The sequence below is a fragment of the Ursus arctos genome, unplaced genomic scaffold, assembly GCF_023065955.2.
Source record: "Ursus arctos isolate Adak ecotype North America unplaced genomic scaffold, UrsArc2.0 scaffold_12, whole genome shotgun sequence".
NCBI classification, from domain to species: domain Eukaryota; kingdom Metazoa; phylum Chordata; class Mammalia; order Carnivora; family Ursidae; genus Ursus; species Ursus arctos.
This window is the reverse complement of record NW_026622786.1, coordinates 41,952,954-41,978,073: the sequence shown is the minus strand read 5'-3', so window position 1 is coordinate 41,978,073 and position 25,120 is coordinate 41,952,954. Positions and strand designations below refer to the sequence as shown.

The 25,120-nt window shown below is 34.3% G+C and overlaps 1 protein-coding gene across 2 annotated transcripts in view; it reads left to right on the top strand.

Annotated features, from left to right (window-relative positions):
- The window catches only part of DNAJB4 (DnaJ heat shock protein family (Hsp40) member B4), a 41,781-nt gene extending 33,653 nt beyond the window's left edge, over positions 1-8,128 (top strand). For both annotated transcript variants that reach the window (XM_048220393.2, XM_026497764.4), the window contains 2 exons: positions 5,141-5,709; positions 7,081-8,128. In XM_048220393.2, coding sequence (XP_048076350.1) covers positions 5,275-5,709; positions 7,081-7,314 — 669 coding nt within the window. In that variant the 5' untranslated portion in view covers positions 5,141-5,274 and the 3' untranslated portion in view covers positions 7,315-8,128. The remainder of the gene's footprint in view (positions 1-5,140; positions 5,710-7,080) is intronic.
- The last annotated feature ends 16,992 nt before the right edge of the window (positions 8,129-25,120 follow it).

Sequence of the window (25,120 nt, the reverse complement as noted above, 5' to 3'; positions counted from 1 at the left end):
AAAAAGGCAAGTAATGGTCTGTTCAATTCTGGTTGTTTCTTATGGCCATTCTAATCAAATTATTATGATTTGATTCATCTCAAGCACCAAGCAGGATTCTGAGATACTACAGGCAGTACACTCTTTCTAAAGAAGTTATTTGTAATTTTGTAAAGAAATACACAAACATTCCCCTGAAAAAGCACATAGCCACTGCTTAAACCACATCTCACTGCTAGCTCAAGTTTGTTTGTAACTAAGCCATGAGATTCAGTGTTTTCTAAGGATATTTATCTTCCGAATTTTCAAGTCATCAAATGATACATTTTTCTTGGCTTAACATTACCTCTTAATAGTGTTTTTCTTGAGTGCTGTTTCTCTAGTTTGATTTTTACTGATCATTATCAGTGAATGAATTTTTTAAAAATGAAAGCAGTATCATCTGCGTACCCTGAATCCTCTTTTTGTTCTTGATTCAGATAATTGATATAAGCAATAGAGGTAAAAGGGAAGAATACGTGTTTTAAAGCATGGAAATGTATTCAGAAATATCATTCTCTAGTTAGGAGTTACTTGAAAATATAGTTAAATGAAAATTATTTGATATTTTTTTAGAAATTATTCTTCCTTTACAGAAAAGCATTATGTTTATTTGCTCTGTATTCAGAATAGCTCATTTATACTTTGGAAAAATCCCTTTTAGGTATTACCGTTTAAATGTGGGAAAACATTTTTTCTCTTTGCCTTTCATTGGTCAGTTTGTGCCTGCAGGTCTGGTTCCGTCACCCAACATGTTTCTCCAGTAGTAACAAAACACTGACTTTTAGGACTGTGGAGCTATTAGTAATTTATGTAATATACTCCTACCCCCCCCCCCCCAATTATTACACTCTCTTTCAAGGCCTGGGACAGTGAGAACAGGAACCATGAACTGAAGAAGTGTATGAGTTGAACAAGCTAAATTTATATAGTTAGGAAGTAAGAGAACCAGTGATCCACTTTATTCATGTTTTGAAAATCTCTAATATCCACAATTTTAAAGGCTGGGTTTAAAAATTTTTGGATAAAAATAGAGATGTTTTAAATTTACCATATGACCCAGCAGTTCCACTCATAGGAAACTATAAAAGAGAAATGAAAACATAGGTCCACAAAAAGACATGTAATGTCTTTGTGAATGTTCATAGCAGCATTATTTGTAATGGCCCCAAACTGGGAACAATTTAAAAGTACTATCATCATATGAATGGATAAACAAAATGTGGCATATATGTACACACACACACATACACACACACACACACGCGCACACACACACGTACATGCTGGAATACTACTTAGCAATTAAAAGGATTGATTTAATAAAACATGCTACAACATGGATGAACCTCAAAAACTATGCTAAATAAAAGTAGTCAGATGTCAAAGGCTATATATATTATTTGATTCCATTTATATGAAATTCATGGAAAAAGCACATTTATAGAGAAAGAAAGCAGATCAGTGGGTTGCCTAGAGCTAGAAGTGGGAGCAGGGGTTAGCTACATTTAGAAACTAAGAGAACTCGTTGGGTTGATGGGAATGATCGATAACTGGATTGTGATGATGGCTGCACAACTCTACAACTTTACTAAAATCTCTGAATTATATATTTGCAATGGGTTAATTTGATAGTATGTAATAAACAAAGCTATTTTTAAAAAGAGAGAAATGTTCTCCATAGTTGAATTTGAAAACAAAACAAAACAAAACAAAACACAACTACATAAATTGAAAATTGGATTTTGAACCTATCTTTCCCAGAAGGTTTTAGGCTTAATTCAGTGGATGTCAATGGAAGTTTGTATTAAAAGACTGAAAAAAAAAAAAAAACTTTTAGTAATGCACCTTTACAGTATCCTAGTTCTCTAACGTTTCTTTTCCTCTATGCCTTTTGGTTTATAGTTTACTCAATAACTTTCTTTAAATACTGAAAAGTAGTATTTTTATGATCAGACTTGTGTGTAGTATATTAATCTATACCAGCTTGCTTCTTCAGTTGTTAAGTTTACATATTTAATCAACTGGATCTCTTTTTATTTACTATGTATTTTAAAAAATAAGTTGGATCTTTGTGAGTCAAAGCTGCTTAAAGGATCTCAGGCTAGTAATTGTATAAGCCTTGCTATAAATCTAGATTTTTACCTATCAGATCTTCTTAACCTAAGAGTTATTAAGGTCCTATAATTTTCTTTTAAATCCTAATTCTCTTCCAATGCTGCTTCTTTTGACACACTCAACTAACTAGTGGAAATCATGGTTATAGGTAGTATACCGAACATATATTTGTTTTTGGATTGCAAATTGGTTGGTTGGTTGGTTTTTAAATAATAGCAGTCTTGCTACAGTGTAGGCTAATGTTGATTCTAGAGCATATTCCTTGATCACACAAAGTGGTGATGGTGTCTAGAAAACCTTTTGGAGAGCAGAGGGAATCTAATTGAATATTAAAGTTTTCCATAAGCAGTCAAAATATATGTAATAAAAAGTTGACTGTATAATTGATAACATGCCTGTTAACAATTCAGATGCTAGGCAAAGCAGTACTTGCATAATAATTCATGTTATATTGTTGTGAATTTTGGAAGGATTTTTGCAGTCATTATGTAGTAGCCTTGTCCTTTATCTGAGCTATGTACTTGACTGTTTAGTGTCAAGGAAAACCTCAAAGTTTCATTGGAGCCTTTTTGTCAGCTTTGAGAAATGTCACTTCAGACTGTGTGAATCTTCTCAGGGACTCTGTAATCCTGATTGAGTTACCATTTTTGGCAGAGGAGGAAAGAGGTTTTAACGAAAAGCCAAACCCATAATGTAATAACTTAAAATGTTATTCCTTCTTTTCATGAATTTATTATGAGTCCAAAACATTTAGATGTTGTCTTGTAGAGAGTTAGACTGGGCAAGCTAATTTACTCAGTTTATGTTATTAACTCTCTGTTAAACGATTATATTTGTGGGATGAAAGATGAAACGATTGAAGTAATTTAAGCATTGGTTTAGTCACATTGGTCATGACCTTGAGTTATATACATAACCTATCATTTATAAAAATCTGTCTCTAGCTTTTTTTTAACACTTGGAGTTATAACTGTACCACTAAAATTTATAAAAAGTTTTGTATGAGCTGCATGTTCATAGTCCTTGTTCTGCTTATACTAGTCATTCTGTTTCTATAAGAGATATCCTAACTGCTATTTGGATATATCATTCAATACATATTTTGACAGTTTTCAGATTATTAGACTTTTCTTGGTCTCTCCAGATTTCTATTCATGGATGAAGGTAAAAATCTAAACATCAGCTGAGACTGTTGGATGAAATAGAATAGATGTATACCTTCTAATGGAAGAAGCCAAATAGAATAAAACATGTAAAACTGGGTCTCTTTGACAGCATGCTGAGTATAATTTTTTATTATTAAGTCTCATATGTGTATGTGTGATTATACTTTATATTGCTTTTGCTTTTCTCTCTTCTCTATCCTGATACTCAAAACACCTTTTAAAGTTTAAATAGACTTTAAGAACTAGTTCATTCTCTATTCAATGAGCACAAGCACCTATCATTTTCATCCCTGTGTACACGAGCAATGCAAAAATGAATAAAATGTATTTCCTGCCCTCAAATTACTGTTTGAACATATTAGAATCTCTTAGTTTAATCTCTTGGATTTATTATAGTTTTAAAATTTTTAGATTTTCTTCCTGCTTGTTTCCTTCATCAGGAATACCCATAACGCTCATTAAGAAACTTTGCTACTACTGTAATGATATAAATCCTTGTCAGTATTGATTCTTTAAAAGATCACTATACTAATGTTTTGTGGATTTTAATAGAAACTTTCTTTTTTTTTTTTAAGATTTTATTTATTTATTTGACAGAGATAGAGACAGCCAGCGAGAGAGGGAACACAAGCAGGGGGAGTGGGAGAGGAAGAAGCAGGCTCATAGCAGAGGAGCCTGATGTGGGGCTTGATCCCATAACGCCGGGATCACTCCTTGAGCCGAAGGCAGATGCTTAACCGCTGTGCCACCCAGGCGCCCCCTAATAGAAACTTTCTTTGGTATATAACAGAAAATGCTAATTCAAATATGTGATTGCTTGTGAGCTACATATTACTTAGTTGAACCTTAAAGAACAAGGTCAAGATGTCACTATCTTGTTGTCTGAAGTGAGTTGTCCACAATAGACAGAAATAACCAGTCCAAAGGACTTTATATGTCAGGGGGGTTTACAGCACTTGATTTTAGTCTTCTTTCTACATGCTATTGAAATTAATGCTATCATGTAGTATGCCTAGATAAACAATTTTGTTAGCTAGAATAGGGATAATAATTTTGGAGTCTAAAAAAACATTTTTCATAGGGTGTCCTATTATTAGAATTTTTCCCCTTTCTGCCACAGAAAGAGTTCTATTTAATTAATTCTTAAACAGTAAGAGACCTGAAATAAAGCTAGTTAGTATGAATATAATATTTTATATTATTGATTATGCTCACTGATTATAACGGCACTTAAAGATTTAGGTTATGCATTTTGCATTGATTAGCAAAGACCTATTTCAGTTGACATCTTTTGAAAACTTACATTTATATACTTCAGATTGTCCAACCAGTAGTTTATGAGATAAGAGGTTCCTGGTTTTATTTTCTTATTTACCAGTGGAGCAAAAATTCAGGAATAAATGGTCACTAAAGATGGGGTTTGGAGGAAGAATTTGAAAGCTAAAAATTTGACTTAGGATGGAATGGTCAAAAGTTAGGTAGCTGTTCTGCATTTAGTTATAATGGCATTTTATTAATTAATATTAATATTAATAGATTGTAACCTTAAGTCAGCCAGAGTTTATTAGTAATACAGTTTTTGCAAGTTTAACTTTCAAGAGTTGCAAGTTTTCTTTTTTTTTTTTTTAAGATTTTATTTATTTATTTGACAGAGATAGAGACAGCCAGCGAGAGAGGAAACACAAGCAGGAAGAATCAGGCTCATAGCGGAGGAGCCTGATGTGGGGCTCGATCCCATAACGCCGGGATCACGCCGAGCCGAAGGCAGATGCTTAACTGCTGTGCCACACAGGCGCCCCTGCAAGCTTTTTTCTAATCGTGTCTATCTGTTCATATAGGGTTGAAAGGAGGAGCAGGAGGCACTGATGGACAAGGAGGTACCTTCCGGTACACCTTTCATGGCGATCCTCATGCCACATTTGCAGCATTTTTTGGAGGTTCCAACCCCTTTGAAATTTTCTTTGGAAGACGGATGGCTGGTGGTAGAGATTCTGATGAAATGGAAGTAGATGGAGATCCTTTTAGTGCCTTTGGATTCAGCATGAATGGATATCCAAGAGACAGAAATTCTGTGGGACCATCCCGCATCAAACAAGATCCTCCAGTTATTCATGAACTTAGAGTATCACTTGAAGAAATATATACCGGCTGTACCAAACGGATGAAGATTTCTCGAAAAAGGTTAAATCCTGATGGAAGGAGTTACAGATCTGAGGACAAAATTCTCACCATCGAGATTAAAAAAGGGTGGAAAGAAGGCACCAAAATTACTTTTCCAAGGGAAGGGGATGAAACACCAACTAGTATCCCTGCAGACATTGTTTTTATCATTAAAGATAAAGATCACCCAAAATTTAAAAGGGATGGATCAAATATAATTTACACTGCTAAAATTAGTTTACGAGAGGTAAGTTAATAGGACCTGGGATTCTGAAACAGAATTATGCATCTAATCTTAGGGAATTTATGTAAGTAATAGCTAATATTAAATGCTTAGTACATGTTATTTTTTAAATTCTCATAAGAACCCAGAGGTAGTACTACTATTATACCTCTTTTATGGATAAGATTATATTTTCTAAGTTTAGTTACTTGTACTAACAATTTAAATGCCAACTTTAAGCACTAACCAGATTGTGTACTATGAAGCCTAATACTGGCTTAACTCCACTCAGTTTTTACAGGTATGGTTTATGAGATATGCATTGTAATTGAAGTCCATATATAAGATTTTTTTCTAAAATTGTTAATTTGGAGTAATAATTATATAACAGAAATATTAATTTAAAATAATTTATAAGTGTACTGCTTTAATATGAATCCTTATTTGTTCTATTTTTAGACACTATTTTTCAAATTGGATTATAATCCTGCAAATATGGCCATGTCGGTTCCCTGCTTAAAATTCTTAAATGATCCCACATAGAATCTACCATAAAGTCCAGAATTTTTAGCTGAAAATGAAAGGTCATTTTAAATCTGATTTGTACCCATAAAGGTTTATGCATTTCCCTAGGTTTGCTCTATTATTATCTTACATACATTAATGTCATTGTCTGAGTTCTAATCTATGGAACACCGTTGTTCCTCATTCTGCCTCAAAACCTGCTACTGATCCAATGTTTAGCTCAAGCATTCTGTACTCTCAGAAGCTAAGGGGGGGCGGGGTAAGCTGGGTGCCCTTTGTCTCACAAAAGACCTCTGCACCTCTGTGCTAACATTATACTGTATTATTATTACCGGTTTGCTTCTGAGTTGCTTGTGCATTCCCTGAGGTGGGGTCTGCGTTCATGGTTCCTAAGCTCAACATCTAGCAGGAATGTGTGGCATATAGGAGACACTCAGTAAACATTTGTTGACTAAACCAATAAATGTATTTCTTATCCTAATATTTTTCCTTCCAAAGAAGTAGGGAGTTGCTCTTATTCTATTCCTCTCACTGCTAAATTTCTCCCTCTTTCCTTGTCTAGTTCCATCTCTGCATCTTAAATGTTGTAATGGCAACCCCAAACATTCCATTTCAAGGCAATGTAGAAGACATCCTTTACTTCTCTTTCCTTCTTTCCTTCCCCTTCTCCTTTCCTTCTTTTGTAGTATATCTGATCACGCATGTCCTAAAGGGATTTTTTAATAGGGAAAAAGTCTTGTAATTATTGATATTCTTTTGGAGGTTAAAATTTTACCTTAGTGATTTCATCCTTCACACCCAGTTTTTGTTATTATTGTTGTTGAGCTTTTGAGGTTCTGAAGTTTGTTAATTTTATTTGGTCTATTTCAGGCATTGTGTGGCTGCTCAGTTAATGTGCCAACAATGGATGGAAGAACCATACCCATGTCAATAAATGATATTGTGAAGCCTGGAATGAGGAGAAGAATTATTGGATATGGGCTGCCATTTCCAAAAAATCCTGACCAGCGTGGTGACCTTCTAATAGAATTTGATGTGTCCTTCCCAGATACTATATCCTCATCATCCAAAGAAGTACTTAGGAAACATCTTCCTGCCTCATAGAATGAAAAACTTTGTTACCCATATTTTGATAAGGCACTGAAAATATAAAAGGACTGGCAGTTTACTGATGTAGATGTGAATTCTGTATAAAGATGTGTAAATTATTTTTAGGATTCATTAAATTGCATGAATAGAGACGGGTCAAATAAATAGGCGAAAGGGATTTTTACAGTTAGAGATGAAGAAACAACCGTTCACTGTATTTTATTTCATTTCTCCCAAATCAGAAGTTTTTAGTATTTTGCTTACATGTAAAATTTTTTGTGTATGGAGTTAGTGGATATATTTCTAATAAAGTACTAGACTATCCAAGTACTTTATTTCTTTTATCTTTACATTGTCAGTATGATAGTTTCTCATTTATAATGGAAATTTAAGTTCTTAACTCACCTACACATGTGATATGTATTTCTAGGAAATAAAAACCCAAGTCATTTGGAAATGTGGTTAACTAGATTTAAATCTCCAACTGAAATGCTGCTACAGGGCTGGGACCCGTAAAAGAATATCCTAATGCATATATGTTTTACCATTTTGAGTTTTAAAGTATGCTGTAGCATTTCTTAATAACACGGTTGTAATGTTCTTAAGGCACACCTTTTCATCATAAAAAGGAAATTAATGGCAATTTATCTCCTGTGGAAATCCCAATTGCCTGAATTACTGATATTTTAGAAATAGGCTGTTTTTAAAATGCCATATGTAATTTTATGCAAGTTGACTATATATCTTGGACTTAATAAATTATAGGCACACTTTATTGTCCACTAGTTTAAAATAATTTGTTTAATAATAAATGTGTTTTTAGAGGAAATATTGTTACTTGGAATTAATTTTCCATTACACAGTCTTCTATAACTTACTCATCATATGCTATATGTATCTTATGCAATTTCCCTAAAAAGAATAAACTACCACTATGGTGTTAAACCAAAATATGGGGAAAATAAACACTAACTGCTGCTTATGAATGACACTGCTACTACTTGTTATGCATATAAATATTTTACTTTTTCATATGTATAGATTGCATTTCTTAGGTGTTTTAATTTTTTAAATATATTTACGTTTAAAAAATTGTTTTTTTTGTTTTTTTTTTTTAATCATAGTAAGAGTGATGTCTCGACACAAAGTTTTTGGTTCAAAAGTAACTTTCAGGATGATTGATACATGTACAAGGTGTACTGGGTCCTATCACCCTTTGGCAGAGTACGAGGATTCTTTTATTAGAGATTCAGTAAATAGGTTGTAATCACCACATACTTTACAGCCTTATGCATTGTAATTGACATGCCATAAAGCTTACCTTTTTAAAAGTATATAGTTCAGTGGTTGGTATATTCACAGAGTTGTGTAACCACTAAGTTCAGAACATTTTCATCACCTGAAAAAGATAACTCCATATCTATTAGCACTCACTTCCTATTCTTCAGCACCTGGTGAATACAAATCTACTTTCTGTTTCTACAGATTTGTCTATTCTAGGCATCTAGTACAAATGGGATCAAAGGGTAGGTGGCTTTTTTTCACTTAGCTTCTTTCACTTAACATGATGTTTTCAAGGTACATCCATGTTGCATCATGTATCAGTACTTTGTCCTTTTTTATGGCCAAATAATGTTCCATTCTACAGAGATACCACATTCTGTTTATCCATTTATTAGCTGATGGGCATTTAGGTTATTGCCTCTTTCTGGCTGTTGTGAATAATGCTGCTATGAACATTTTTGTACAAGTTTTTGTGCACATAACTTTTCAGTTTTCTTGGGTATATATCTAAGAATAGAATTGATGGGAACAATCATATGCTTTAGTTGCAAATGGAACCTAGCTGGCTCAGTCGGTAGAGCATGCAACTCTTGATCTTGGGGTTTTGAGTTTGAGCCCCATCCTGGGTGTAGAGATTACTTGAAAATAAATCTTAAAAAAGAAAGGAAAGGAAAGGAAAGGAAAGGAAAGGAAAGGAAAGGAAAGGAAAGGAAAGGAGGAAGGAAGGAAGGAAGGAAGGAAGGAAGAAAGAAAGAAAGAAAGAAAAAAAAAAAAAAGAAAAGAAAGAAAATGGTTGAAAATGCCAGAGAATTCAGCTAATTAGAAGCATAAACTACAAAAATTTCCTCACAGGTCTAAAGAGATAGAGCTGAAAAGCATCAGTCAAGAGTGGTGGATGTGATTTCTGTATTAAACCCACTGTCATTTATTGCAATTTTTTTGATCAAACATTTTCTCCCAAGTTAAATTAAGGTTTTATAGATTAGGTGGATGGATAATCTTTGGACTAAGAAGTATTTTTTTAAAGTACAGAATTATTCTTCTAGTAGTAAAAAAAATTGATTTTCATTGCTATATAGGCACAGTATGCCAGTATCTTTCTTGCCTTAAAGGATACTGATAATGCCTTAGCATGTAGTTGGTGCCCAATTTTTATATGTTGAGTGTTAAATTAATGTAAAAGAGTTTAAAGTTTTCTTATGTAAATTGTGAAAGTACTTTTGATTTTATTTACTTATTTATTCAGTACTTTTGATTTTAAAATGTTCTCTTTAAATTCAGCCACATACTTGGATACCTGAAATAGTTTTGCAATACTAGAGATGCCAGTAAGCTAATTGATAGAGATGTTTATCTTTCCTACAAGAAAAACCAGATTGCTTATGCTTTATAATTAGGATGTTTTTAGGCAAGGCGTGCACTGTTCTGTTCTCACTGACCTACCAGTCTCAATTGTGTTATATAAAGCCACTTCACACGTTTAGTTCATTTACTTTGCTGCCTCTGAAAACATCTGCGTTTGTGACCCTTTATATTTTAGCTCATCACCCCCTGCCTATTATTAGCCTTTCTTGGGGGCAAGCAATTGAAAATACTTTTGCTTGTTTATTTTTAAGAAAAAACCTATAATTTGACTAGTTATGATGGATAAAATGAAATTAATATATGTGATTGGACTCGGTACATGGCTTAGAAGTAATTACTGTATCCTCATATTTCAAGGACTATTAACCTCACAGAGTTAAGGTTAAACATTACCCATAATCTAATAACACAGTGTTTATCCAGCAATCTGTAATGTAGTGTACTGCCTATATACCTGGCTTTTATATATATACGTGTGTGTGTGTGTGTGTGTGTGTGTGTGTGTGTGTGTATTTCCCACTTTATGGAGAATTATAAAAAGAAAAGTGATTTGTTACTTTTAAATTATAGCTTAATCAATATTTATTTGAATAAACAAGTTCTATAGGTTGAATATTTTAACCTTTTTATCATTTCTTTTTTTTTCTGTGATATTTTTAATTCATAAAATTCATAAAAGTTTTGGAGCTGGGAGAATTTTAGAGATCACGTTTTCTAGATGAAGTAAACCCAGAGATCCTAAGTGACTTGCCTGTAGCTAAAAAGCAAGCTTGTAAGGGAATTCCTGAGATACCTTGTTTCTTATTCTCAGTAACAGTTCCTACCAATATGTTACGATGACTCCTGTTGTTAAATTTCCAAGACTAGGTCAAATTCTGTTAAAGTACATTTACCTACTTTGTGTAGTCTGTGTAATTCAGCACATCTGAAATATTTTGAGTCATTTATGAGCATGTAGAATATGAACCTATCATTTCACGGTGTTAACTAGAAACCTTGAAAGATTAATTATGAAAACTGCTATTTTTTTTAAGAAGGGAATTAAGAGCTCAGAATTGAAATGTATCCATCATTAACTTAAAAAATGTATGCCAATGTTATTCTCAAAATACTTCAAGTTCACATCTGAGCTTTTAGATAAATAATATAAATTGAATTAATATTTTTCCAAGTAAAAAAGTTACTGAAAATTTGTGATATTATATTATTGTAAAGACAGAGAGAGAGAGAGGGGAGGTGTTGAGGGGAGGAAGAGGAAGGGAGGAAGAAAAAAAAACCCTGCAGATTTTATTGAGAAAAATTTGTAATGAGTACAATGCATATAGATGCTCTACAATCATTTGCAAATACAGTAATCTCTCCCGAACTAAAAATTGATAGGTACACTTCTCTGTAGCTTTTAGAAATTTGGTTTGAATGAATGCAGTTCCTGAGTCATTCTTACACAGAAAATTGTTTTCAATTTTTTTTTTCTTATTTTAAGTAAACTCCATGCCACACATCAGACTCTAACTCATGACCCCAAGATCAAGAGTCACATGCTCTACTGACTAAGCAAGCCAGGCTCCTTTCTTATAGAGATAATTTTAAAAAGAGGAAACTGGAGATTGGATAAAGAAAAGGAGAGTAAAGTAAATGGCAGAGGAAAGTAAGAAGTTCTGGATACAGCCTTAGACATGAGAAATAAAACCAGCAAAGAACTCCATTCCTCTTACTGTTAAAGGGATGGCACTGAGATGAATATGAAAAATCTGGACAGAAAGCAGTGTTAAGTTATAATAGGTTCTGTACTAGAGAAGAGCTTGAGAAATATTTACATTTTTTAATAAGTTAAAAGTTACATATTTTATTTTTTTTTATTAAGAGTTTTTTTTAAAGATTATTTATTTGAGAGAGAGAGAGAGTGAGCATAAGCAGTGGGGAGGGGCAGAGAGACAGAGAGAAGCAGACTCCCCGCTGAGCATAGAGCCCAATTTGGGGCTTGATCCAAGGACCCTGAGATCATGACCTGAGCCAAAGGCAGATACTTAACTGCACTGATCCACCCAGGCACCCCTAAAAGTTACACAATATTTTAAATCAATTATATATTTTGCATCTCTAGGACTGGGTATGGAGGGGTTCGAGAGACAGCATTAACTGAGAATCATAAGATCTGAAAAGTATTAAACATTTAGAATGAGGTTAGGCTTCTTTTCTTAATTGTCTTCTTAATGTGCCTAGCAGGTCCAATAGAACAAAAACAAATTTGAAGTGGGAATGGGAGATCCTGAAAGGTTTCTAGTGAGTGACATATGATAAACCATATATTTATTATTAATTAAATAATAGACTATTAATAAAAAATAGACTATTCTGTTTTTATTTATTTTATTCATTTTTTAAAAGATTTTATTAGAGAGAGAGAGGGAGAGCATAACTGGTGGGGAGGGGCAGAGAGAAAGGGAGAGGGAGAAGCAGACTCCCCACTGAGCATAGAGCCCAATTTGGGGCTTGATCCCAGGCCCCCAAGATCATGACTTGAGCCAAAGTCAGATGCTCATCCGACTGAGCTACCCAGGTGCCCCTCTCCTTATTTAATACAATCTTAATTTTAGAGAACCTAAAAACTAACTTCTTAGGGTTGTGCCTAAAACTTTTTTTTTTCCCACAGCAACTTAAATTCCTCAGCTAATCCTTTCTCTTCTTCAATGGTTTCAGAAACAACCCTCTCAGATGGGGAAATTATATTGTACTGTGGTTTTTATAAATTACACTCCCTTACTTATTAAAGCAATCATGAAAATGGGCACAGCCAACTTCAGAGGATTAATTACACAATAGGAATAGTTTTAGGGGCACCTGGGTGGCTCAGTTGTTAAGTGGCTCTTGATCTCAGCTCAGGTCTTGATCTCAAGGTTGTGAGTTTGAGCCCCGTGTTGAGGCTACTTAAAAAAAAAAGGAATTGTTATACATTTTATGCCCTTTTCCCAGAGTATTTGATGCATAAATTTTGGAGGAGATTGTTAGAAGTTAAAATTGGAACCCTGAACTGATAATGGGGCCTTAGTATTATTTAAAAATTAATTGCTGGGTTAGTTATATAGGTTTATTCTCATGAAGTTTAAAAAGGGTATACACGATGACCAAGTGGGATTTATTCTAAGTGTGCAGGGCTGGTTTACTATTTATAATTTCTCTAATACATCCTTGTTTTCACCTCCTTTGTACTGTTGTTGGCAAATAATAGTATGTTATAGTCACAAGAACACATTACATATACCTTGTTTCATACAATTGCTTTTTAAATCAGTTAAGAAGAAATATACATTTATACTGTCTTTTATAATTACATAATTACCTTTGCCAATGCTCTTTGTTTGCTCATGTGGATTTGAATTTACTGACCTGGGCTCCTTGCTTTCAGCCTGAAGAATTTTTGACAGTATTTATTGTAAGGTGGGTCTGCTATCAACAAATTCATTTGATTTTGTTTATCTGGGTAGATCTTTATTTTGCCTTCATTTTTGAAAGATAGCCTTGCTAGATACAAGATTCTTGGTTGACAGATTTTTTTCTTTGAGCACTTTGAATATGTCATTTCACTGTCTCTGGCCTCATTATTTCTGGTTATAGGTGAACCAATCTTATTGGGGTTCCTTTGTAAATAATGAGTCATTAGTCTCTTGCTAATTTTGAGATTATCTCCTTGTCTTTGGCTTTTAGCATTTTTATTCTGATGTCTGTGGATCTCCGTGCTTATCCTATATTGAGTTTGTTTATATTTATATTAATGTTTTTCAATAAATTTGGGACATTTCCAGCCATTATTTATTCAAATATTTTTTTCTGCTCCTTTCTTTCTCTCTTCTCCTTCTGGTTTTGCATATATTGGTATCCTTAATGGTGTTTCACCATTCTCTGCGGCTCTGTTCATTTTTCTTCATTCTTTTTCTCTCAATTCTTTGGATTGCATAATCTCATCAATATATCTTCAAGTTTGCTAATTATTTTTTCTGCCAGTTCAAATCTACTGTTGAGCCCCTCTAGTAAATTTATCATTTCATTTATTGTCCTTTCAGCTCTAGGATTTCCATTTGGTTCTTTTCTATGATTTCTCTTTATTGATACTCTTCATTTGATGAGACATTGTCATCATATTTCCCTTACTTAGTTAATCATGGTTTCCTTTTTTTTTGTTCTTTGAACATATTTACAATGACTTCTTCTAAGTTTTGTCTTTTTAATCCAACACCTGGTTTCTTCAGAAGCAGTTCTTTTGCATTCTTTTTTCCCCTGAGGTATGAGTCATACTTTCCATTTCTTTGCATGTCTTGTGATTTTGTTGTTGCTGTTGTTGGATATTAGGCATTTTAGATAATACAGCAACTCTGGGTACTAGTTCCCAACCTCCTCTAGGACTTGTTATTTACTTGTTTGGTGACTGGCTAAGTTATTTTAGTCAAGTCTATTTCCCCCATAAAGCGAAGCCTCTGATGTTGCTCTTCAGAGAATGCAGGCTTGGGTATGTCCATAGTCACCCTGGGATAATAGTGTTTTTGGCAAGGTTCTCTCTTTTTCCCTGACCACACCCACCTGTTAAACTATACTAATTGCTGACTGATATTCTATTGTTTTCAACAACGCCTTTGGGTCATAAATTGCTCAGCAAACTGATTAAATCAAAGTAGGATTCCTTTGAAGGGATAGTTCTGAAATTTTGTTTCAGATGTGTTCTGATCCCTTGGAAGGCACCTCCTCTTTGTCTTTTTCCTCTTGTCTCTCTGGCAAACCTGTGCTGGCCGGTAGGGAAGGGGTAAGAACAATGATAATTTTTTGGGGGGGTGACAACCCTGCTTTAGAAGCTGAATATGGGGATGGGGGTCAATTTGGGAGTAGCCCCACGATTCTTTAGCTTGTCTCTCCCAGCATGGAAACCCTGCCCCTTGAGCCAGGCTAAGGGCCGCGAGAGCTCCAATATTTTCAGTAGAGCTGCCCCCAAGGTGGATCCTTCTCTCCCAAGAAGGGGGGCATGGTGGTGGAAGAAGGGAGTCCCCCAACTCTCCTTCACATTCACCAGAATTTAGCCTAGCAACAAGTAGCTGGGGCAGGATGAGAAATGATGAGGTCCTGCCCTTCCCAGGAAGATAATCCTTTGAGTGAATTATAATTCTTCAGATTGGAGAAACAGGAATATTCCTAGCTATGGTAGTCTCTAGTGGACTTTCCATCTTACTGAGCTAGAAAGGAGAAGGATAGAGTGGGTCTTGGCCAAACACCACAGATTCTCACTGTTTCTATAAAACTTTAATAGGTTTTATTGAATAAATGTTTCTTCATTTGTTGTATGACTTTAGAACCATTTCCAGAGACCTTAAATAGGTGTTTAAAATTTTTTTTCATTAGTTTCACTAGGCAGTAGTTCTGCATAACTTCTCATGCTGTCTTATAGTTGAGGCTCACACAGTTTAAGCCTTGACATATTAAAAAAAAGATTGTTTCTTGGAAGGGTGATAGGTATGTTGCTTATATTTTTAGTTGTTCATATTTGTGCAATTATCAAAATGCCTAAACTACTAATAATGTGTTTTAACAAATGACTTTGGAGAAAGAAGATCAATGTATCATTTCTTTTTTTATAAGTAATGTTTTTGCTTACTTCTGAAGTATAGGCTGAAATAATTAAAATACATAATAATATAGTACTAGAGGGTGGCCTATTTAAAATATGACCCACTTAAGATGAAAAGCAAAGTGAGGTTGGAAAGAATACTACTAAGCATCAGGTTATACCAATAAATAACATTTGTGACCTTGTCAAGTTGTTTAACCTCACTGCCTTAGCTTTTTCTTATTAGTAAAATTAAATGTTTAATAAGATGATCTCAAGGGGCACGTCTCTGGCTCAGGTGGTAGAGCATGTGACTCTTGATCTCAGGGTCATGAGTTCAAGCCCCATGTTGGGCACGGATCCCGCTTAAAATTAAAAAACAAATAAGTAAAATAATAAGATGCTCTCTAAGTCTTAGGCAACTTGAAAATATTGTGTTCCTAACAAGGACTATTAAAGAATGATGACTTCTAAATTTTATTTTAAAATTGCTTATTTATGGAGGGCACTTCATATAATGAGCACTAATAAAAAATCGCTCATTTACTTATTTTACAGGGAGTCAAATTTTCAAAATTAGGATTACATTTTTTTATTTAATTTTTTTTCACATAATGATGTATCTATCGAAAAGAGACTGGAAGAAAACAAACCAAAACATTTAAAAGTGATGATCTCAGGATGGTAGGATTAAGGGTAACTACTGCTTTCATCTTCATTTTCAAATTTAAAACGTTTTCTCCAAGGAGCACATGCTGTATTTATAGCCATAAAGTTGTTTTACAGTGACCCCTGTTTAAAGTACTGTATTAATTGCAATTTTGATGACTGTTGTTAGATGACACTGACACTAGATAAGGTCTATCCTCCTGTAGATGAAACTGCCTTGATTATACCATAAATTTAATTCACTAGAATCTAGTTTTTTGTTTTTTTTTTTACTCATGGGCCAGAAGTTTATTTGTATCGTTGACAACTTTAGAAGGTCCTGCACGTTTCCTAAAAGAATAAAGTACTGTACTAATCTTAGTACTAGTACTGGTAATAGTGTTAGGGTGGAAAAGAATAATGTATGCCTTTTATAGTTATAACAAAGTCACAGTATATGATACAGGGAATTTAAATTAGGTATTGTTACTGTTTCATCATGCTTTGAAATTTAAACTATTTATAGGATTAATATGGTTTTAAAAAATTGATACAGGGAACAAAATTAGAAAAGCAGTTTGGCCATTTCTCAATTATTCTTCACTTAACCCTATTTTTTTTCTCAAAGTTGTTAGTAGGAATAATAATCATAGAAGTTTAGAAACTTTAAAATATCTATTAATAAGCTTGTTAGAATTCATTTTCAAATATACCTACATTATAACATAGTTCAAAAAGTTAATAAACTACAAAAATTTCATAAACAAGTAAAACTACTCTGTAATTCAAAGGAAATAAAAATTCTCAAATATTAGGCTATTTTCTAGAGGCATGTAATACATAGTATTGTTTTGTTTTTTACTTTTTGCCAGCAAGAATACATTGCTTACATTTGTGCATGAATGTTTATGTATATTAGTTTGAACCATATGAAGTTATATTCAATTTTTTTGATCTATAAAAATAGCAATATGAAATTAGCTGACTTTTGACTTATGAAAATAATTTCATATACATATACAGAGTTTCGTAAAACATCACCTATCATTCCTAGATGGAATGACCCAGATATTTTCTATTTTACTCTAGTTCATTACATTTTTTTCTGATTGTAAAAGAACAATTACCCAACATTTGCAGCAACATGGACAGGACTGGAGCTTATGCTAAGTGAAATAAGTCAAGCAGAGAAAGACAATTATATGGTTTCACTCATTTGTGGAACATAAGGAATAGCGGGGAGATCAGTAGGAGAAGGAAGGGAAGAATGAAAGGGGGTAAACAGAAGGGGGAATTAACCACAAGAGACTATGGACTCCGGGAAACAAACTGAGGGTTTCAGAGGGGAGGGGAGTGGGGAATTGGGTTGGGCCGGTGATGGGTATTAAGGAGGGCACGTATTGCATGGAGCACTGGGTGTTATATGCAAACAATGAATCATGGAACACTACATCAAAAACTAATGATGTACTGTATGGTGACTAATATAACATAATAAAAAATTTTAAAAAAAGAAAAAAAATTTTTTTCTGATTGTATCCCACTGCATTAATTTCATGATTTACATTTGTGAACTAACTTTACAGTCTGAAAAACACTTGTAGGTATTCTGATAAGGATATAAATGTAGTGAGTGCCAAAATTTAAACTTAATTGTCAGATTGTTTAAATTCAATTATTTTATTTTTATGAAATTCACTTTTTAATAATTTTTATTTTTATAAGTTGGCTCCCCACCCAATGGTGGGGCTCAGATTCATGACCCTGAGATCAAGAGTCACATGCTGTACTGACTGAGCCAGCCAGGCACCCCTATTTTTATTAAATCCACTTTTAAACTACTGACTGGAATGTTTTCACTCATTATTTGTTTGCTGAAACAGTAGTAAATATTGTTTTTTCTTGGTCATGGGACAAATTCTAATAAAAGACAACTATTTCAATTAATTAATAGATGGAGTTCATTCCCTTCCCTCCCCCAGAACTTAGGATAATTATATATATAACAATGTAAATTTCTATTAAACTTACCATTATTAAAGGCCCATATCAGCTATGACACATTCGGACTTCCTTTGAATTCTGCTTATACATTACTTTAGCAATACATTTGATTAGTTGGTAACATTTAAAAAAATTAAATCTACAAACCAAAAACCTTATTATAAAAATCTTACCTATAGAGAGATAGGTATTTTAGTAAGAAACAGAAATGTCTTAAATTTCTCATTCAATTTATTTAGAATATTAGTTCAGAACAGATTTGAGTGAGCTCAATTCTGATGTGTTGCTTTACTCTGAAGGGAAGATAAATGAAGCACACTTCTTACTTAAATTTTTTTTTAATTTGCTTTAAATTTTAAAAGTGAATTTAAAATTGGCTTTTAAGAACTTCCATTCTCTTTGCCAGCATCACAACCACCTCAGGACCATATATGAGAAAAGAAAATACCATTCAGAGTGTCTGACTGAATTCTATTTTCACATTTCTTAATTTGATGGTAATCATCAGCAACCACAAAAATAATGTAGGAAAATGTTTCCCAAGTTGTTGTGTTCATTGTTTTCATCTGTAAGCATTAAATGTAATCTTGATGTTTGAGGAGGTTGTACAGGTTTTTACTTGTAGGCTGTTGGAGTTCATAGACCTTTGGGTAAGTGTCCTCTTTATTACTGCTATTTCAGTTCAGGGTGTGCTGCTGGGATATAAATAAATGGGCCACATACCTATATCTCTAAAGCGGCAGCCAAGAAATTATCTAATAACTATTCTTCAGAAACATTAGAAATTATTAGACAAATAATTTGCATTAAGTGGTGTGTGTGTATAAATTCCAAAGTCATGAAAATATATTTTCAGAAAAACTAAGATCATCTTTTCTCCAGAAAAAAACAATCAAGAGTACTTATTAGTTGACTAAGTATATTTGGAAGATTCTACCTTGTTAGGTAAATCATACATAGTGCTGTTAGCCAGGGATCTCCAGAGAAAGAGAATCAATACAATAGGTAGATAGATAGATAGATAGATAGATAGATAGATAGATAGATAGATAGATTAAGCCAAACAACCAGGAAAGCCAGTGACATAATTCAGCCCAAATCCAAAGGCTTAAAAACGTTTGCCTGGTTTGCTTGTATAAGACCTGGAGTCTGAAGGCTCTACAACTAAGAGTTCCGATGTCCCCAGGGCAGGAAAAGATGGACATCTCAGCTTACAGAGAAAGGAATTTGCCCTTCTTTTTCCTTTTGTTCCTTTGTTGCCCTCAAAAGATTGGATGATGCCCACCCACAATGGTGAGGGCAGATCTCTTTATTTAGCTGACTAAATCAAATGCTGATCTCTTCCAGAAACTCCTTCACAGTCACACCCAGAAAAAATGTTTTACTAGCTATGTTGGCATCCCTTAGGCCAGTCAAGCTGCTGACACAAAATTAACTATCGCACATAGGGAGCACTTAAATTATATGTTATTATTGTAAAGAAGAATGCTTCTCATTTCCCACCCAGAACACACAAGGAAATCATAATTGTTTCAATTATTACATATATTACCTCATTTAAAGAAATAATCTATCTGGCTCAATAGTAAATATTAGCTTTTATTAGTCATTGCATCTTATTCATTCAATACTAAACATTTAAGAGCAAACTATATGCCAGGCATTAAATTCATGAAGATTTGAGGGTTTCTACTTCCTAGCCAGGACAGGAAAGCAAGCCAAGAGCTGTCTGATAATCAACCCTAGAGAAAACATAGAGCTAGTTGGAAACAGAAGAAGCTGTGTAGAGATTTAGGCTCTGCTGAACGAACTCATTTGTAAGGCCTAATAGATGGCAGGCTCGTGAGGCAACAGTGAGAGGATTCGTTGGAGGAAAGCGTCTCAGGTCTGCTCTTGCCTTTTTCCAGCACTACCTTGTAATAGACATTACCCGTAGCTTTACACCCAAAATTGAAGGCAACAGCCCAGGTTGCAGACACTGATAACTGCAGAGTGTTACAAGGGCAATGCAAAGCCTTGGTGTCAAGAGGTGTTGATGAAAACAAATGTAGACAGACTGATAGTCCTTAGATGGCCATTGTTCTTTCTCCTTCTCAAAGCCCTTGGGCTGGTAAATTACTTCCCCCAGTGTGCTTCTTACTAAGGATTTAAAGGTAAATTCTGACAAAGGAGTTGCCTAATGGATAAGCAGCACAGCAGAATGATCAATAGTATTTAGGCAGTGCCTGGGGTCCTGCGCCTTTAGGCTCCTCCCAAGTCCATAAACTCATTCAGCTAGGGCCCTAGTTGTAGGCCCTTTGTCAATTTACATTATCGGCTAGAGTAACTCAGGGAATGTGGCCAAAGTAAATAGATACCAGACAATTTTCTTTCCATTAAAACTGGACAATCAAGCAAACTGTCCAAAGTTCTTCACACTGGGGAGATTTCCCTTCACCATGTCTTTCAGGGTCATCCTGAGTAGGTTGTAATGCAGTAGCTTTCCATTTCTGGCTGGTGCCAGCATGCTGTGCAGATCCAGGCCTGTGTGTTTTCCTCCTTTATAACCAGTCTTTACTTGGCCCCAGTCTTGCCATGTCATTTATACGTAATGGAATGCATCATTCTATTAATTCCCTTAATAATGGAGTACGTGTTTCAACTTTATGACTTGGTTGACCAAGTAACACTCATTGCACGAGGAGTAGCTCAGGTTACATAATCACTTGGTGTCCCACAATCAGGTGATGGGTCTCTACCAGCATCTGTCAGTAGGTCAGGAGCTGCTTTTCAAAGAGAAAATGGTTGTCGGCAGCAGAGGGCATGCCTATACTCCAAAATCCTAGGGGTTTGCCTATGATTCTCCTATTGGGATTCATCAGAGGCTCCATCAATCTATATATGCTACAATATTCCATATACCCTCGAGTTGAATTTTGAAAAGGGGGCTATCAGGCTGCCATATTGGGAAAGAGCTTTCTAAGAGTACTATAAGCAAAGGGCAGTAGTACTTAGGAAGCTGCCAATACCCTAACAGGGCTAAAATACAGGTTTTGATTTGGGAGAAGCAGAGGAATAGGTGGGAACTGGCACTAGATGTATGCTATGTTAGGGTAGTTGTATTTTATCCTGTAAGCCAGTGGTTCCCAAATTTAGGGTGAATCAGAGTCACCTGGAGAGCTTGTTAAAACATGGATGGTAGTTTTGGGATGGGACCTAAGAGTGCATTTATAAAAAGTTCCTGGCTGATGCTGATAGTCCTGGTCTGGAGACCACACTTTGAGAACTACTGCTATTAGCAACAGAAAAGAAAAACAAATAGGAAAGTAACACAGTTAGATTTAAGTTTGCTAAGATCATTCACAGGTAGAAGTATGCCAGATGGATAAGGAAGATAGAGCACAGGAGAAATGAGATCAGCTGGAAGACAAAAATGATTGTGTTAAGAGATTATGAGGGCTCGAGTTAAAGTTAGCAATAGAAATGGGAAGGAAAGAGAAAACAATTTCAAAAAATATTTAGCATTTTTTAAAATGCCGATACTGTGCCTAAACATTTTCCCTTGATTTTTTATGGCACTCTGGATTTTTTCAAAGCATTTGAGATCCTGGCAAAGAAGAAAGTGCTATAATGACAAAGGATGGAATAAACTTTCCTTGGAGAAACTATTTAATTCCCAGAAAAGAAATATCTGTTAAAAACTTGAAACATATCAGCAAAACTGAATCATCTTTTATTTTAATAACCACAAAGATGGTAAATTTTTAAATTTTCTATTTAAGTAGGAATAATCATTTTCATGTTTTAAATGATACAGACTGATAAAAAGTTAAAGCAGTCCCATAGTTTTATATTAAATCATAGAATTATATCACTTTTAAAAAAAGAATTATATTACTTTTTTTTTTAAAGATTTTATTTATTTATTTGACAGAGAGAGACAATGAGAGAGGGAACACAAACGGGGGGAGCAGGAGAGGGAGAAGAAGGCTTCCCGCTGAGCAGGGAGCCCAATGCGGGGCTCGATCCCAGGATCCTGGGATTATGACCTGAGCTGAAGGCAGATGCTTAACGGCTGAGCCACCCAGGTGTCCCCAGAATTATATTACCCTTATACTTAAGGGAACCTTAGGTGGTTCCATCCAACTCTCAGTTCTGTTTCAAACAAACAAACAAACAAACAAACAAACAAAAAATAACCAGTGAGGAAACTGGTGTCCAGAGCTGTTAAATGACATGCCCACAAGCTAGTTAGTGGTAGAGCTTAGACTAGGTTTACTCACTGTTGGTCTGGTGTTCTGCATTAACCATATTATTGGTTATTATCAGCTACTCACAAAATAAAATTCAAACTTCTTCCTGGTATTCAAGACCATATATAGTCTGGTATCAACCTGCTTTTTAATTATATATGTTGAAACTCTAACCCTAGGGACGAGTTTGTAAGATATGTCATTCACATCTACTTATGTTTGGCCTCTGTGGGAAGAAAGCCCCCCAATTTTTCTCCTTATATGTTCCTTGTATCATTCTAATTTCATCTTCTGTCAAAATCAAGCTCTACCTCAGATGTGAGACATTCCTGATCTCTCTGATCAGAATCAATCTTTTCCTCATTCTGTTTCTTTCCTTGCAGAGCTTATTATATTCCATCTTATACAATTAACAGTTATGTTAATCTTCCTCACTAGAGTGGGTCTTCTTGGAAATTGACTTTTCTTCCCCAATGTTTAGGAAAGGCCTAATGCAAAACAATTTCTCAATAAATGTTGGAGTGAATTTATGCTGAATAATTTAAATAGTAGACATTTTGTAAAACTTATTTAGTATTTTTATTTAAGATAGATGTCCAAGAAAGCAGATAATGCAAAAGGCTTTTAAACAGAAGAAATTATGTTTATTTATCCTAGAAGCAATTTCGAAGAAGTAGACTATTTTCTAAAAAATCCCAGAGTCCTGGGATCCAGCCCCATATCAGGCTCTCTGCTCAGCGGGAAGCCTGCTTCTCCCTCTCCCTCTGCCCTTCCTCCAGCTTGTGCTCTCTCTCTCGCTCACTCTCTGTCTCTCAAATAAATAAATAAATAATCTTAAAAAAATAAATAAAAAATAAAAAATATTTAAGTAAGCTCTACACTCAATGTGGGGCTTGAACTCACAATCCTGAGATCAAGAGTCACATGCTTTACCAACTGAACCAATCAGACGCTCCAGAAGTAGACTATTTTGAATTAAATATTAAATACAATGTATCATAAAGATTGTTTGATTACTTTCTGCTATAGTTTACAACCTGAAATACTCATTTGCTAAGTAAATGTAGTTCAGGATTTGATTTAATAAATTTTATTATTATCTCCTCAGGATTTGAGGAGATAAAAATGTGATTGGCAAATGTGAAATTTCCTGTTACACTTTCAAATGATTGAACTGCAAGTGTTTTTTAATATTTCTCTTATAACTTATATTCACAATTTAGAGCAACTTTTCTTAATCCAAAATGTTTGGAATAAAATGTTCTGATTATTTCGAATAATTAAAATATACCATGTTCAGATAGCCTATTTTCAAAGTCTGAGTACAATGAAATATGCTGTTTGAAAACTGTTATCAAACACAGAACACATATTTGATTCAGAAGATACTACAGGATCTTACAGTATGTCATTCATTTTCATTATGAATATCTGTTGTGTAATAATAACTAATATTTCTTAATTATTTACTATGTGCTGAATATAATGCCACTTCATCTACAGATGTTATTTCATGTAACCGTCTTATTTACTGTAAGAAATAAATATCTTTAAGCATGAAAAATTAGCCAAGAGAGATGAAAAGATTTGCCCCAAATCATTGTTGACTACTATTATATAATAAATTGCATGATGACTTCAATCAGTTCTCTTAATGTAAAACTCATGCACTTAACTGGTATCCTGAACAGCTTCCCTGATTTATAACAGTTGTGGAAAGTATAGGACATTATACTATCTCTGTAGAACATTCCCTCATGGCTGATTTTGTCCTTTTTAAAAACATATAAACTCTCACCATTTTTATTTGTTTACTTGACTTTTGAAAGGAAAGTGGAAAGCAGGATGCCCACTTAAAAATTCCATTTGGATTTTCGGGTTATATTTATGCCATGCTAATCAACATTCTCTGCATCCTGCTTGGCAGATATAAACTTCAGCCCTGTCTCTATTATAAAATTATCGCAAAACCTGAATTATGTTATCTTACATGACTGAGGTTATAATGATTAGTTAACAGATCAAATTCTTAATTTAAAAAACTTTCTGGGTAAATTCAGTGTTCTAATTTTATTTTATTTTTAATTAATTTATTTATTTTTAAAGATTTTATTTATTCATTTAACAGAGAGAGGGACAGCCAGTGAGAGAGGGAACAGAGCAGGGGGAGTGGGAGAGGAAGAAGCAGGCTCCCAACGGAGGAGCCTGATGTGGGGCTTGATCCCAGGACCCTGGGATCACGCCCTGACCCGAAGGCAGATGCTTAACGACTGAGCCACCCAGGTGCCCCTCAGTGTTCTAATTTTAATGAACAACTGTGGCAAAATATTTGGATAATATTTATTAGTATAATTTTTCCAATGAAATCAATGAACAAAATGAAAAATGCTTGGCCATGTTTGAGAAACTATCACTTCCATGTATAAGTTTAAAAATGGAACAGTTGGAGACAATTATCTCATCACCAGCTAATGACTCTCAGGTGCTGACAATCTTTCACATTTTTCCAGCAGTGAATGGATTGTAGCATTCATATTTTTGAGATGTAATGTAATTACTCCAGAATTTCTACTCCTAGGTGAGATATTTTTCCTTAGAGAAATCATATCTTTTTGTTTTTACTATCTCTTGATCTTAAAACTACCATAATAATTATTTTCAAAAGATTATTTAGGTTACTGCTTTTACTGAAGGTATG